The 17,278-nt window shown below is 42.4% G+C and overlaps 1 protein-coding gene across 1 annotated transcript in view; it reads left to right on the top strand.

The window, feature by feature from the left end:
- Positions 1-17,278, top strand: part of BRINP2 (BMP/retinoic acid inducible neural specific 2) — a gene marked incomplete at both ends in the record, with an annotated part of 52,873 nt that overhangs the window by 26,222 nt on the left and 9,373 nt on the right. The window contains 2 exons of the mRNA XM_084250605.1: positions 4,588-4,778; positions 5,876-6,084. Coding sequence (XP_084106731.1) covers positions 4,588-4,778; positions 5,876-6,084 — 400 coding nt within the window. The remainder of the gene's footprint in view (positions 1-4,587; positions 4,779-5,875; positions 6,085-17,278) is intronic.

Here is a 17,278-nt window from a genome sequence, read left to right as displayed (position 1 = left end):
ACTAGGTATCTGCCCAAAGAACATGAAAACACTAATACAAAAAGTTTTGTGCACATCTATGTTCATAGCAGTATTATGCACAATAGCCAAGTCATGGAACTATCCTAAACACCCAATAGCAGATGACTGGATAAAAAACATTTTGGAATTTATATTCAGTGGAATACTACTCAGCAATTTAAAATGATGAAATAGTGCCTTTTGGGGCAGAAGGGATGGATCTTGATGTGAAATAAGTCAGAAAGTTGAAAGACAGTTACTGGGTGGTTTCCCTTATTTGTAGAATTTAACTACCTTGCAGCAAAGAATAATTCTTGGTCTCTTTGAAAAATACACTTGATACCTGAGGAAATGGGGTGGTGAGAAGGGGTTAGTGAAAGAAAGGATCGAGGATGACGGCACTGGAATTTGGTGGAGGATGAGTGAAGCCTAAACACATATGGAGGTGTGAAGTTGTGCTCCCTAAATTATGAAGTTATATAAACGACTGACAAATTGAAAAAAGAAATTAGGTAAAATGGAAGATACCTTCCCTTCCCTTCATAATTCAGCATTTGTAGGTTGCATGTTTCTAGGAATATATGTGTTTCTCTAGATTGTCCAATTTTATGTATAATTGTCCGCTGTAATAGCTTGTGATCCTTTGTATGTATAGTATCAGTTGTAAAGTCTCTTATTTCTTATTTTATTGGGGCCTTTTTTTCTTTTTTCTTGGGTAGTCTAGCTAAATATTTGCCCATTTTCTTTATTTTTCAAAATCCATTTCAGTTTTATTGATCTTTTCTGTTGTATTTTTAGTTTGTACTTCCTTTATTTCAGCTCTGATCTTCAAAAAAGATTTATTTATTTATTTATGCATACAAGAACTGGGGTACAGGCCAGAGGTGTGGGTGTGGGGGGTGAGAGGATTCACCAGAAAGAGCGGGTAGCAGAACAGGCAGATCCACTTAAATGCACTGCTGAGGGGAGCAGCAGGCGAGACAGGACAGGTCTGCTACACCCTGTGGGTCACCTCCCTGGCCAGGGATCCAACTCAAGACTCAGTGGCTGGAGATACCTTGATAGAGCTAAGACTTAACCCCTGTGCCACCAGGGAGGCCCCTTCAGCTCTGATCTTTTAAAATTTCTCCTTCGACTAACTTTTGACTTAGTTTGTTCTTCTTCTGGTCTTGAGGTAAAAAGTCAGCTTGTTTATTTAAGATCTCTATGTTTAGGTTTATCACTACAAATGGGAAGAGTTGCTGCATTCAGTAAGTTTTGATCTGTCATGTTTCCATTTTCATCTATCTCAGGATTTTTTTTTTTGATTTCTCCTTTGTTTTCCATCAAAAGAGATTTGGTTTATTGGTTATTTAGGAGCATGTTGATTCCCAACCCCCTCCCCGCCCATTTGTGAATTTTTCAGTTTTATTCTTATAATTACTTTCTACCATTGTGGTAGAAAAGAGCCTTGCTATCTTCTTAAATTTACAGGACTTGTTTGTGGTCTAACATGTGATGTGTTCTGGAAAACATTCTGTGTGAACTTGAGAAGAATGTGTTTTCTGCTGCTGATGGGATGTTCTGTAAATATCTTTAAGGACATTTGGTTTAATAAATAGTTTAGGTCCAGTGCTTCGTTGTTGATTTTCTGTCTGGATGGTCTATCCATTGTTGAAATTGAGGTGTTAAAGTCCTTCCTGTTATTGTATTATTGTTTATTACTCTCTTCAAATATGTTAATATTTGCTTTACATTTTGAGATATTCCTATAATGGGTGTATAATTACTTACAAATGTTATATCCTCTTGATGAATTGATCCCTTCATCATTCTATAATAAACTTCTTTGTCTCTTGTTACTTCCTTTGCCTTAAAATCTATACAAGCTTTGCTCTGATTTTCATTTACATGTGATATTACTTTCCATGCCTTCACCTTCAGCATATGTGCCCTTAAAACTGAAGTGAGTCTCTTGTAATTAGTATATAGTTAGGTCTTTTTTTGTTTGTTTATTCTTTTGTGTCTTTTTGTCTCTTCTGAATGGCCACCCAGCCAATTAGAAATGAGATGATGAAACTTTTCTTTATGCTGCAAGGGAATGTGAGGTAAAAAAGTACTTTTGACAAATATCCTTGTTATTATTTAGCATTTCATGTACAAAGGAAACAAATGATAATGCATTATTATGAACTTCCCTGCTTAGATAAATAAAACCACACAGTGGGAATTTAAAATACTTTGTTGGAACCATGAATATTTGTAAGTCATCATTTTCCTGTGTTTCCCTAGTGATATTTGGCACATGCCCTCTCTGTACAGTCTTTAGAGTTACATGGGGGATTAGGCATGAATTTTTATTAATTTATTTTGAATTACTTCTCTGCAAACCTATCATTTGTACTCTATGGATTTGGGAGCGGGGAAGGTTAGACCAAGATTTAGCATGTTAATGTAGAGAACAGTTGGGATGGGTGAGAAAGCTGAGAAGACTTTATATTCTGTTGTTTCCTAAGGCAATGAAACTGGTCCTTACTAGTGTAATTTGGGGGACAGGAGCAAACAGCTTTCTTACTAATAGAAATGGAGCTTTAAATCTCACCCCAAGACAAAATGCCTTTTGAAAATCTACCCCCTTTAAAATAAAAACATTTCATTGAAGAACAAAGCATAATGAATAAAATTCTAGATAGTACTGGAAAGGAACTTTCTTTCCCATCTTCTAAAAATAAGGATTCAAAATGTGAGTCCTTTCAGAGGGTCCTTTTTGACAATTTGCACTGAAGGTGCAATAGCAATGGTGAATAAAACTGCTGGGAATTTAATCTCAATAAAGATAGTCTCCGCAAATGACACTAGTAGACATGCATTTTTCATCACCTATATACTCCTGTCTAAACACATATGCATGCATGGATGCTAACTTCACCTAAAAATGTCATAGAAGCAATATACATTTATTCACTTTATTGAATCTTTACCCTTAGTACATTTGTTTACTATTCTGTATGATGAAGTGGGAAGTGTACCTAGAGCACATCTGAGGCTAACAAAGAAAGATGACTGTTTCCAGGAAAAATAATTTTTGAATTAGTTGTGATCTGAACCAGCCACTTTTTTTTTTTTTGTAGAATTGAATTTTTCTTGAAACAACAACTAAGAAACAAAAGGATTATTTAGACTTTAGGGCAGACGTTTACTCAAAAAACAGAAAGAATGAAATAAGCCTGGCTCTTCAAGGAAAATATCTGACAGTATTTGTTATCTATGATAAAATTTAAGCTTTCAAAAGAAAATTGGAATTTTGGAAAACCCATATTTGTCATCAGGATTTGTCAAAGCTTTCTAACATTTAAAGACTTTTCTGATGAGATCAGTGGTGATATGGTGATATTAATGAATATGGTATTTTGATATTATATAGTGAAGAGTATCAAAATGTAGATGATCTGAATAACTCAGTAATCCCTTGTTTACCAGTGACCAATGCATGATATAAAATCATGAAGGGTAGGGCCTCCCCTGGTGGCGCAGTGGTTGAGCGCTGGGCTGCAAAGCTGCCCACAGCCTCTGCATTGCCGGTTCCATCCCTGGCCGCTGGCGAGGGTCCCACGTGGCACACAGACCTCTCCTGCCATGCCTGCTGCTCCCCTCAGCAGTGTATTTTGTCAGTCTGCCTGTTCTGCTTCCCGCTCTGGCTCCAGTGAATTCTCTCACCCTCCCGCACTTCTGACTGTACCCAGTGCTTGCATAAATAAATAAATCTTTAAAAAAAATCATGAAGGGTAAAAAGATCCACTCATGGTATAACAGAGAACACTGCATTTTAATGTCACACTATGACAAGTTCATTGGCATGGTTTCAGATTCCACACAGTAACTACCTAGGAAGAAACCATATTTGTTATGTTTAATGTGGTGCCAAAGAAGAATATCCACAATTATCATAATATATTTGAATGCTGAAACAAATAGAGCTAAAAGATGCCACATTCTTGCATATTTTATTTCAGAACATGTAGTTATTGTCATGTTACTTACATATAGTGAATTTATTGCTGTTATCTTTAAATGAAATAATTAGATTTTATTATGTGTTTTTGTTTATAAAAAGTTAATTAGCAAATACAGGGGGCTCAATCATTTTTGAGAGTGACAGAATCCTGAGATCAATACATTGTTCTAGAACATTGTTCTAGAACAAACCCTTGACTTAACAAATTAGCAACTGAGGCTGTGATGTGTGATGTGACTCATCAGCTGAGTGGCAGTTGTGACTGCAATCACTGCAGTCACTGTTCCCTTGTTTTCATTGTTTATTTGTTTTCACTACTACACCACTAACATGATTCCCTTCCTATGAACAAGCGGATCAGCTACTCTCTAGTGAAAAAGCTGAAAGAGAGTAGGTTCTGATGGAGATGAGCAATAACTTTCTCAAGTCCTGAGAACGAGAGATCAAAGGGCTTCTTTTGAATACTGGGTGCCTCCATCTAGAAAGATGGGAGTTGGGGGATGTAAGTGGAGTAAGAATATTACTTACTTCCAAAGTTATGCTTCTTGTTCTGAAATAATGAGCTTTTCCTTATCTCCTGACTTTTCCTTCAGGGAGTTTGCCCGTTGGAAAGTGAACAATTTAGCTCTGGAAAGAAAGGATTTCTTCAGTTTGCCACTGCCTCTTGCCCCAGAGTTCATCCGGAACATCCGCCTCCTTGGAAGGAGACCCAACCTGCAACAGGTTACAGAAAACCTGATCAAGAAGTACGGCACTCATTTCTTGCTTTCTGCCACCCTTGGAGGTAAGCGACGTTGGGATCCTGTATTAATTGGTTGCCCGGATCATTTAGGAGCGCTTGAAGACCCATTGAGTGCAGCTGCAGTACTCTTCCTGGGTCTCCTGTTCATCCTAGCCGATTATTATCTGAGAAATGTTTTCTTTCTGGTGCCTTTGTGAACAGTTCAGTCTCTTGACATCCACATTCACTCATAACATTGCTGTTTGTTTATAAGCATCCTCCTGAAAGGGGGTGTGGGGTAAGGAGGTTGGAGAACAGACAGGCTCCTGCTAAGTACTTGCCAGCAGGGGGCGCCCCCAGTTTTCTTTTGACCATGCCATCTAACCCCAGGCATCTCTACATCCCTATACTGGGTGTGGCTCTAATTGTCAGACCTATATGCAAAGAAGAAAATGTCCTTTAAGCCCCTGAGCCCTTCTTCTTCTTTATAAATATTGTTAACCAGCCAAACCAATTCCAGTGATTCTGGGCTGAATGGGGATGAGGGTGGGAGTGGGGGTGGCATAGCCTATGGCTAGCACCCAGGGCAGAATCAAAAGCGCCAAAGAAGCAGAGTTCCCTCTGCCCTGGGAAGAAGAAAGAAGGATTTATTATAACATTTAGTTCACTGTCTGATGGACAAAAAGGCAGTCTCCAAAGGTTAAGGCCAGCTGCTGGCATGAGGTAGCTGTTGAGTGTTTGATGGGGAGGAGCGAGGTAAAGCTTCAAGGCTTTTGCCTTTCCTGCAGAAGCAGAAATATCCATGGTGGCTTCTCATAAACAACTTGACAGAGAGAATTCTACCTCCCCCACGGAGGTAGATAGCCCGAGATAGAGATCAATAGTGAATGTTAAATGGATAAGCTGGAGGGGCAAGGGATGAGCTTCAGGAGACCTAAAGAACTGAGGGGAAGGCAGACCTCTCAGGCAGTGAGGCCTTGTCCTGTGCCACAGCCTGATCAGATCATTCTAAAGATGATAAGGGATGGGGGAGAGGTTATCAGCAGGGGCAACAGGCTCTCTCTTAGCTCCGTCTATCCTGGCCAATGATTTCATGTTCTTATTGGTAAGGGATTAGGGAGCAGAAGGCCTCACCAATGAACCCATGTTGTTTGCTGTAGGAGAAGAGTCCCTGACCATTTTTGTGGACAAGCGGAAACTGAGTCGAAAGACAGAGACAGCAGGAAGTGGACCTATAGTCGGGGGCAGTGGGAACAGCTCTGCTGTGTCCCTAGAGACCCTACATCAACTGGCAGCCTCCTACTTCATTGACAGAGAGAGCACACTGCGGCGGCTGCACCATATCCAGATAGCCACGGGCGCCATCAAGGTAACGGCCCTGGAGTTCCTAGGAGAGGGAGGATGGACACACAGAGAGAGCGCAAGGGGGATACCATAGCCTTAATCAGCTACTGGTCACCTGGGCCTGGATAATGAAGCTGGAAAGGAACTTTGTGATAGAGGCACCAACCAGCTCTAAAACGTATCTCCTGGGCCTTCATTCCACAGCAAATAGTCATGTGGCATCTACTCTGAGGCAGGCCCTTGCCACTTGACTAATATAAAAGGTATACAAAGTCCCCTACTCTCCAAAGGTTATATTCTACAAAGGGAAGATGATAACAAACAAGTAAGCATCAGCAAAGTAATTTCAATAATGATATAAAAATAATAAAGTTGTCAGGTAAAGGTAAGGATTTCTGAGGTAAAGAAAGGAGAGCTAATGTTAACCTGAGTGGTGAGTAAGGCCACTTTGGGTTTATACTTAGAGGCTGAGGCATGAAAGATAAGAAGCCAGCTGTGTATAGGTCTGAGGGAAGAGTGTTCAGGCAGAGGGAAGAGTAAGTTCTAAGTCCCTGAGGCAGGAATGAGGTTGGGACCCAGGTCAAATACAGAGAAAGCTGCTGTGGTGACATTAGTGAGGTGAACAAGAAAGATACTGGTATGAGATGAGGCCAGAATTAGGCAGGGGTCAGATTACATGGCTGTTATAAGAAATTTTAATGTAAGTCAAAGAACAATGGGAAATAATCAGTTTTAAGCAAAGGAATGACAAGACCTCACGTAGATTTGGTAAAGGTCAATAGTTACTGTACTTTAATAACAAAACCTCCATCCCATCTTCTCTACTTACATGTAGATTTCTAAGCAGGTATGTTTTGTTCTAGGGAAGAGAAGACAAGTGAAAATATGTGAGAATGCCAAAATTTTCAATTCTAAATATGAAGTTAGGATGAGGTCAATCACATAGCCTGTTTTTATGCCATCCAGAATTCACATGAAAGTCCTGTTCATTTACTTAATCCTTCAGCTATTATGTTTCAGACACATGTGTTCTGGATATGGAGAATCCAAGGGTGCAAAAACATCTAAAGGCCCCGTCTTCTAGAAGTTTAAGTTGTAGTGTGGAGAGGTTATTAAATAAATATATAACGTCAGGCAGGATTAATGGTATGAATTTATGAAATCAGATAACAGGATAGAGAGTAATGGGGACATAGACCTTTCAGGAAGACCTGCCTCAAGGAAAGTCATTTAAGTAGAGATCTGAATGAAGGGAAAGAATGAACCATATGAATGTCTTGAGTGAGAACCTTCTAGACAGAGGAAAGAGCTAGTGCAATTGCCCTAAAGTAGGAGAGTGTTTGGTGTGATCCAGGGACTTTATGTAGTATAGTCGAACTTGAATCTAAGAAGGGAGATCAGGCTTCAGAGTTTGGGGGGCCAGATCCTGAGGATATTACTGATTAGAGAAGAGAGGAGGAAGAATATTCCTGGAGCTCAATGCTGTAGCCACTGCAATGGTCAAAGTGAGTGGTCAAGGCCAGTAATGTTGGCTTGACAAAGCTGGCAATGTAGAGATAATAAATTGAAAGCTTCAGAATATATGTTGATGGCAGAGCCTATAGGATTAGCTAATGAATTGGGAAAAGATGTCAAGATTAGCTGCAATATTTTTGGCCGGAGAAACCGGCCAAACCCCCGGATGAACAGGGATTGCATTAACTGCAGACCTGAAAGAAATAAATTAAGAATTTGGTCTTAGGCATATTGAATTTGACTTTCTTATTAGACATCCAAGGAGAGATATCTAACTGGCAGTCAGATATAAACAGGATTTAATGAGAAAGATCATGAATGGAGATAAAAAATTGTCATAAAAATATACACACATGTGTAGCTGGTATTTAAAACTACGAGGAGGGAAGAAATGAGGTCACCCCAGGAGTGAATGTACTTAGCAAAGCAGGCTGGTTGTGACGCAGTACTCAGAAATGGGGAAGAGGGGGAAGAGCCAACAAGGGAGGCTGAGACAGGGCACAGGCGTATGAAGAGAACTGAAGTCAGATCACAACACTGCATGAAGAAAGTTCTTCCCAAAAGGAACCAAGTGTATTTAATGCTGCTGAGCAGTTACACTGAGGACTGACCATTCATTTGGCAACATGAGGGTAACTAGTAACCCAGACAGGAGTGGTTTCAGTGGCATGATGGGTCCAAAACGCCGAGGGGAGAAGGCCCAAGGGAGGAAGCCAAGTGAGGAATCAGAGATTGTAGAGACAATGTTTTAAGCATTTTGTTGTAAAGGCAAATAGATAAGTGATGACAGTGAAAGAGTGATGTAGGGTCAAAGGAGGCTGTGTTTTTGTGTTTAAAATGGGAGATGTTCCAGAATATTGGTGTGTTGACTGAAATTATTCAGTAGAATGAGAAATGAGAGACAGGAGATAATTGCAGGAGCAATTGAGTAGGTGAGAGAGGTTGATATCTCATGCATGAGTGGAGGGGTAGGTCTTATATCAGAGCATAAACATGCCATCCTTTATAACAGGAGGCAATACAGAGAACACAAGGACAAATGCAATAGGGTGGTACATGTTCTGGTGGGAGGATGTAGATGTTCTCTTCTGATTGATTCCATTTCCTCAATCATACAAGAGACAAATCCTTGGTTAAATGAAGAAAGAATGAAAAGAATGTATGCAATGGGCTCAGCAGGGAGGAGTTTAGTATGTCGACTGACAGGGTAAATGTTGTGGCTTCTTGGGTAGCATTGAGAGCCCATTTGAGACTCATGGTTACTTTTTATAACTTGAGACCAATCAGCTGTGAGTTTTATCAGTTACATTCAGCACTTTATGTTGAGGGAGACATAGGATAGATGGAGAGAGGGATTTAACTGGATAGATGTTTGTAGACAATGAAAGAAAAAGGAGTCAAATGAGTTGAGAGGCTATAGAATAAGTGATAACAGTGATTGGACCAAGGGATTTGAGACCATTATGGGATGACAGGAAGTGACTAGAAGTCTAAGTAGTTATTTTAACTTGTTCAAGGAAAGAAGCTAAAGGAGGTGCATGTATGTGATAATTCATATTGAGATTGTAGAGGGCTGGTACCAGAAAATAATAATGATAATATCAGGTTCCAGAGCATGGCAAAAATGGTTTTGGAGGATAGGACATAGAGGGAAGGTGAGGAGACCAGGAAACTGATTGGATGAAGTAAGTATTAAGGGATCATTTACATGATGTTGAAGTCAACAGGAATGAGACAGACTTATTGGTGATATGAGAGATGGTGATAAGCAAGCTAAATATTGAAAATCCTCATGAGTGATAGGAGTTAATAAGAAAAATAAACAACAAGGAAGGGTAGTGGCGACAGAGTCCTGGTGGTACTGACTTCAAAGAACCAGGGATTTTTACTGAGGAAGGAGGAACAGTATTCAGGGAATCATAATGGCAAACCCACCTCACTTCCAGGCCAGGAGTGTGAGGTGGGGGAAAGCAGGCAGCTGCTCTGAGAGAAGACTTACAGCAAGTCCATGTCCTCAGGATCCACTAATACGGTTAGAGCAAGGTGGTGAAGCAGAGACTTGAGGAGAGTCTGAGGCTATAGGAATATAGAGGATTTTGCTGAGGGTTGATCATGAGATCCACAGAACATGATGGAACTTAACTGGTGGAAAGGGGGAATACAGTATCTGGAGTAAGAGTCTGAAGTTAATGGGGGGATTTAGGGCACAGTGGGGAGGCTAGTATCTGAGGCAGCTCAAAATGATCAATGAGGAACCATTAGTAGCATGGAGTAGGATTTATCAAGAAGATAGAACTCTGTGGAAGCCCCACCCCTTCAGGGTTATGGTGGTCTGTGTCAAAATTGGGGAAGAATTTGCCTTAGCTGGGAAATTAAAGGTAGGCCTGGATCAGCGACTCAAAATTCCCATCAGTGTTCCTTCTTACCCTTCGACTTGACCAACTTTTCACTTTCTATCACCTCTTCACAGCCTCATTTCCTGCTTTGCTGCACTCAGATCCCTCAGTCCATTATTATCGCCACTCCCTTGCAAATACCTTCAACTTGCCCTTTGCCTCCTCTTCACGCCCATAACCATTCCCTTTATTCAGGACCAGATCAGCTCTCAGCTGATTTCCTGGCATTATCCTTTTAACTAGTGTTCCAGTCTCCATTCTCAGCTCTTCTCTCAGGGTCACACTGTATGCTTCTCATATTAGTGATAATCATCATTGCATCATCTGCCTGCTTCAGTGCTCCTGATTGTCCCTGGGACAGAGCCCAGATTACTGTGCCCTAGCCAGGGTGGCGGGGAACACAAAGTGGGGAACACAGGCTTCAGCCCAAGCATCTGAGAACCGCCTGGTTCACGGCAGGGCTTTGAATAAGTTACTGTCTCTGAACCTTGGTTTTTGCATACTAAAAATTGTTGAACGATTAGAATCATTTCTAGTTAGAAGGATTTCTGTGAGGATCAAATAAGAAAATGTATAGAGTGTGAATAATAGCACAATTGGAGCTTGAAAGGGAATCATTCCTCTTCTCCTTAACAAAACTGTTAAGACCTTTGAAGATCTAGCCCTGCTGTCTTTTTTAGTTTCATCTCCAAACAGTCCTTTTACAATCTTCTCCAACCTTTTCCCACCCTCCCTCAGCCTTCACTTACACTTATACTGTGTAACCCAGTCATGTGTAACCACTAGCCTCTATTCACATGTACCTTCCTCTTGCCATGCTTGCCTCTTCACCTACATGGCTCTTCCTTACCCTTCTTTGCTCAGCTTCAAAAGGTAGCTATCTGAAACCATTCCTCACTCCCAAGTCAGTTCAGTGTCCTTCTTCAGTGTTTCAAATACATGCCTCTTTCACAAGACTTACTTGAACAATACTTGCTTGCTAATAAGAAAATCTCTGAGATGATGGGGTCCTTGTGGAAGAAACTAGGTCTTGTTCATCTTTGATTCTGGGTAAGGTTATAGAGCTCACGACATTATGGGTAATGAATAAAGGTTTGTTGAATGAACGAATGAATCACTGATATAATATTTTACACATGGGCTAGACTCTTCTCAGTGTGTATGCAAGTGCATATAAGCACATTTAGAAGAAATCAGAAATCTACTCGAGGTAGCTTGAGTATAAAATGGCTTATTAAGAAGACTCTAGTGAAGAACCTCACAGCTCTCCAAAGACAAGACACTAAATCCAGTCTGGACACATAGGACCCAGAAAAGGACAGTAACATACTCGGGTCACATTGTTTCATATTGGAGCACATGTATCTACTTTCCCCATCTTTTCCCACTTCATCTTCCTGCTTCTTTTGTTCAAGTTCTTTCCTCTGTTTGCTCCAGACTTTTCTGTATACCAGTGACTACACCAGTGACCTCAGCGTGACCTCAGCAGTATAGCTTTGCCCTGCTCTGGAGCTGACTCTGGCCCTGACTGAACTTTATCTTTCCCTTTTAGCTCTTGGTCAATGGCATCAGGTCAGGGACAGCTCTCTTGTTCATTGTAGCATCCTCAGTTCCTGGCACACAGGAGAGGTACTTGATAACTAGGTACATTGAAATTTGTGTCTATAATCATCCTTTAATTTTTTATCTCAGCATCATTTTTTTTGTTTAAAGATTTATTTATTTTTATACAAGAATTGGGGTACAGACCAGAGATGTGAATGGTGAGAGGATTCACCAGAGACAGAGCAGGGAACAGAACAGGCAGACTGACCAAAGTACACTGCTGAGGGGAGCAGCGGGCGAGACAGGAGAGGTCTGTCTCACCATGTGGGTTTCTCCCTGGCCGGCCGGGAATCGAAATCATGCTGCAGTGGCTGTGGATTGCCTCATAGGTTGCGTCTTAACCCCTTGTGCCACCAGGGAGTCCCTCAGCATTATTTTCTTTTAAACTCCCTGGAGAAAGAACCTGATTCAGTGGCCACCTTATTCCAATACAGAGTGAGGGTTGCAAGGGTCTGCCCTGGCTTACTGGATCCACCTCTTTAGCAAAGTCTACGGGTGATGGAGTGAGAGGTGGGAAGACACCCCAAACCACATCCGTTATATTGCCAGTGGATGCACTTTCCAGAACTAGAGGGATTGCACTTTCCTCAAAAGGAGACCATACTCTTTGTCTCCCAGCCACTTATGCAATGTGAGAGGATTCTTCAGCTTCATTGGACTGACCTGGAGTTTTCTCTGTTGAGGAGTAAGTGGGTTCTTACCATGGGATAGAATTCAGAGATCCATCAGAAAAAAGCTCATCTAATGTTCCCCCACCCTCCAACCTTCCAAATCCTCATTTCCACACAACTAAGTGAGGAATACATTGTGACCTGCCCAAGGACACAGTGCTAGACTAAGGAGCAAAGGCAGGTATCAGCATCCCATATCATAGGGCTGATTATTTCATGGGGTGGACCCACCCAATCTGTCTCTGTCATCAGAGACCATCTCCCTGTTTTAGCACTCTTACAACGGGGGCTGATAGGCACCAGGCACCCTGCATCATGTCCTGGCCAACCAGCTCTCTCATGCTGCTGCTCCAGCTCCTGCCTCATCCTTCCCTAGACCAAACATGCCTCAGTTGTGGTTGTGCTGGCTTCGAGCACTGTTACTCCTCTGGATGCAGCTGACTGAGGGTGAGGCACTCTGCTCACCTGCTCAGCCCTGGTGAGTGAAAAATCTCAAGCATGTCTGCTGTTTCTTATTCTCAAGCAAGCAGATTCTTACTTTTTGCCCTTTCTTAGCAATTCCTTTTCACTATCATGGAGAATGAAGTGCTCTCCCCCTTTCGTTTATCTGACACATTTCTCTGTGATGCCACTGAACACCCCCCTTTGTGGCAGTGTTCACCTTGATCAGCACGAACCTGTATTAAAGGATTGTCACATTAAAGGACTTGTCACATTAAATTGCAGCAGTTCACATGAGCATTCTCCCTGCTATGCCCACCAAGACAGGAGTCGTAGGGCAGCAGGGACCCTCAGGATGAGATCCAGGGCCCTTCACAGTGTATGCATAGGGTGAGACACTCCATAAAATATCTGGTAGGTGAAGGCCGACAATATGGTTGAGTGGAAAGTATACTTATTCAAGTGAGAAGACTTGGATCGATGCTTATTATTTCTATGACCTTGAGAAATCATTGAACTCCCTGACATGAAGTCACTAACCAGACAACTCACTTGCACCTAAGTTCTACATAATGCTATCTGGCTACATCAGTTATTAAAATATTAACACCTCCATGCCATTTGGTACACACTCATCACCCCAACTATGTGCCACCCCAGTCATCTTTATCCCTGGAACCCCCAGATCACCCCTTCAGAGTAACCAAAGGCTCATGCACCCAGGGAGACACCCAGAACCCCAACTTGGCACTATGACTGGCATCTCCCCTGATTAGTCAGTGCTCACCTGTCCTACCCACTGAGAGACAAATACTGTGAAAATCACCCTTCACTCTATCACAGGGTTGGGGTGACACCAAATGACAGAGTTCTCATGGAAACACTGCAAACTGTAGAGGCCGAATACGCCCACATCCTGTCTATAATTCCCTAGTAGGGACCAGGGCTGTACCGGGGGAGGGGACCTGCATCATAGTTGTAGTTCACCCTCCATTTAATCACAGGCTGAGGAAGGATTTGGTGGAGATGGGTTGAGATGCTCGTGAATTGACGGAAAAGAGCCCACACAAAAGTTCAGGTGGGCCTCCAGATGGCAACGGGGAATGGTTCTCAATGAAGTATCCGTAAAATGATTTCTCCGAACTCCTCACCGCAGCAGCCTGGGATTCCATTTGCAGCTCATTTCCACACACACACACTGTCAGCTGTGCTCTCTCGGGCAGCCCGATCGCTCTCAATTAGAAGCCCATTTTACTCGCTCTTAGCTTCGCAGGTGTCCCCCTAGGTAGGACAAGAGCAGCAGGGGAAGTGAAGGGCAGAGGGAGGAGAGCAGGCTCTCTGGAATGAGGTTTGTTCAAACTGGTATTTATGGAAAATTGGATGTGCTAATGAACCTCAGACCATCAGGGCTTTCTGAAGGCAGGCCGGTCTCTGTCAACAGACCAATTAGCACACAATTATTTTCCCTTTCTGAAAGCTTATCTGAGAGGTTCTTTGAACATGTGCGCCTGAGTGAACTGCACTTTCTGTTACCTCTCTGGGCCTTCTTTATCATCTGCTGAAAGAAAAAGTCACAGTGTTCTCTGGACCAATCCTCTTGAAGACTAGGAACTTTCCTTACTGGGGGGAGGGAATTCAGACCCTCCTGCTTGTCAAGCCAATGCTCAGGCAATGCCTTTAAGGGGACCTTCCCAGCCCCTTGCTTCTCTGAGGAGGACACAGGGGGCTCAGTCTGAATTGCCTTGGAAAGAGCAGTGACTTTGGAATCTAGTGGCCCCAGAGCATACTTCCTCACACTCAGAGATCAGGCTCCAACAGGAAGTGGGCTTGGAGAGTGTGGTGTTTGTGTCTTGCTAATTTCCATTCTGGCAGTGCAGTTAACAAAGTGAAGCTATTCACACCCTTTCACCTACCTGACTGTCCTATTGTGGAACTGACCTTTGAAAAGAGCAAAGTGAAGGTCAGAAAATAGCAAGGAGTCCACCCCAGGATGCTGATCAAGATGGTGATGGTGGTAGGAAGCAGATAGATTGGTATTGGGTAGATAAAGAAAGCGGTAGGACAACGGAGAGAAGTAGGCTTTCTCTGACATGCCCTCCTCCTTGGGAGAAATTCTACCCTGACTGAAGGTTTATAGCTCCCTCCCTGCCATTAGTGCAATGCTTGTGAGTGACCAACTCAAAGGTGAGTGGATGAAAAAGCCTGTGAGAACTCAGGGACTTATGCACTATGTCCAGTCCTCCCAAATACTATACCCACCTTCCCATCCTGCCTTTCAGCCAACCCTACTTCAAGAGGGGCATATGTACCCAGAATATCTGGGTTCATCCTTGCCCATGACTCAAATGAGGAGTTTTTACACTATATAAAGAATACTTTGAAATACAGATGGCTCTGCAGTCTGACAGTTAGCCAATCACCTTCTCACTCAGGAGAGAGACATTTTTCAGCACCTAGTACCCACCTGTGGCAAGAGGCAGGCCCTTGTGTAATAGCTTGGACACAGATCCTGAAAACACGTTTCTACTTTTCTGTAAACTCCTTAAGGCAGTGACCCACTGTGAGTTCTGGATGTTCCTTGAATATTCTTAAATGAATAAAATCAAAGAATGAATAAATGGAATGATTCTGAGCCCTGCAGGTGACCTGAAAATCATTTAATCTATCTGGTTTTGGTTCCCTACTCTGTAATGTAAGGGTAATACTAGCCAAGCTTCATACAAAATACTTCATCTGATGTTCACATTCTGAGAAGGCAGATCACTTAAATATGCTGGATGCATTGTCTGTTTATACTTGTTTTTATAGGCAATGCCATCTAAAGGGGTTCAGATCACTTTATTTTCTGCAGTTCCTTGATATGCCCTCAGAGGAGACAACAGGGGCATTGAATTGGAATCAGATCTCAAAGTGAACACCCTATTTAGATTCTAGCCCTGGGATCTTGGAAACTGTAATTTTCTGAACTTTGGTATCCTCCTTGGGAGGATGATAGTTGTGAGACTCATCTCAGAGAGTTACTGGGAAGGTTAAGGGGGATTATTGTGGAGGAAGGGTGTGGAGAAGTATAAAAAGGTTGTACCTGCCTCTGCACAATCTTGGTCACATGATTCATTCAGGGTAGGTCTTGCTGTTTCTCATGTACCATGTCTGTCACTGGTTGCCCCGTGGACTTTGTCTGTTGTTATCTATCTTTCTTCCATCTCCCTACTCCTTTCCTCCCACTGCTACTCATCATTCAAGACAAATTTATGGTCACTGCCTCCAGGAAGTCCTCTGGGACTACGGTAAGCTACGAGGATCTCTATAGTTCTGTACCTCTCTCTCCCTATTGTACTTTCAGTCATCACATCACCTTTCACTTGGTTACTGTGTTCCATGTGTGTTTTCTAAGTCTAAGTTTAGTAAATTGCCCTTAACAATGCCACTTACACTTTGGTATTACCATGGTAACTGCTAGACTCCCAAGTTACACACTTTTGAACCTGCATGTTGCACACCAGACTGCCCCTTCTTTTCCCCAAAGTGCCTTTACCTCCCTTCTCTTCGTGTCTACTTCCTACTCAGTCAGTGTCTCCTCTGCTACTTCTTCCCTTGCTTTGCCTTGGTGTGGAGCAGTCTTCTCTTGTGCTCGCTGACATATTGCTTTTGCCTGGCTGGGAAGTTCAGTCCCCACCTTCCACAAGAGTTGTCATCTCTGGGAGCACACGGTGCGCAGCGTATCTCATACATTCTCTTCCTTATTGAGTACCTACTATAGGCCACACACTGTTAATTGCTGTTGAGAACAAACCAAGCAAAGTAAATATGAACTTAGGGAGCCGTTAGTGTGGACAGAAACCAGATATGAATTGAACCCTAGCAGAAGAGGGTGGGATCTGCATGCCTGCTCCAGAACAGTGGTGTCCGGAAGGAAGACTTGAGGCTGAGGTAGAAGCAGACTTCCTTGAAGAAACTCCAGGAAGGCACTCTATGAATGTTTGATGAATTGTAAGGACATGAATAGTGGCTGCTCAATAAATATTCCTTGATTGGTTGATTGATTGTTGGCAAAGCCTTCAGAGATCCTGAGAAGAAAGAGCCTCAGGTCCCCATCATTCTTATTACATAATTATTTCAGTGCATTTAAAGCTTCCCATTTTTCATCTTATACTTTAAACATCAGGGAAAAACTGATAGGCCAACTTTATAATATTTTAAAATGACTCGATGGTGTTTTGGAATATTACATGGCTATAAGAGCTTATGAATATTTAATGTACTCATTAAAATATGCAGGAAGCCCATGGCTGATTTCCTCTAAGGATGTCTCAGTGCTGAGGTGGGACTTAAATGTTTAATACTAATAATAATACTCATAATTCATATATCTCAAGTGCTTTTTATGTCTGGGATCCCTGATGCCTGTGGGCACCACAGCAAGTGGGTGCAGCTGGGGTCACCAGCAGGCTGACAGTGTCCAAACCTGGCCTCTGTCTTGTCTGGGAGAGAAGGGAGACTCCAGAATCAAGGTCCAGCCTCCTCCATGTTGAATTTTCTCATCCCAGAAGCACATTCCGCTTGGTGGCCTCTTAAAGACTCCCACTCACGT

The sequence above is a fragment of the Talpa europaea genome, assembly GCF_964194135.1.
Source record: "Talpa europaea genome assembly, chromosome: 12".
Taxonomy (NCBI): domain Eukaryota; kingdom Metazoa; phylum Chordata; class Mammalia; order Eulipotyphla; family Talpidae; genus Talpa; species Talpa europaea.
The sequence above is the reverse complement of the archived record's forward strand: the minus strand, read 5'-3'. Positions and strand labels throughout refer to the sequence as shown.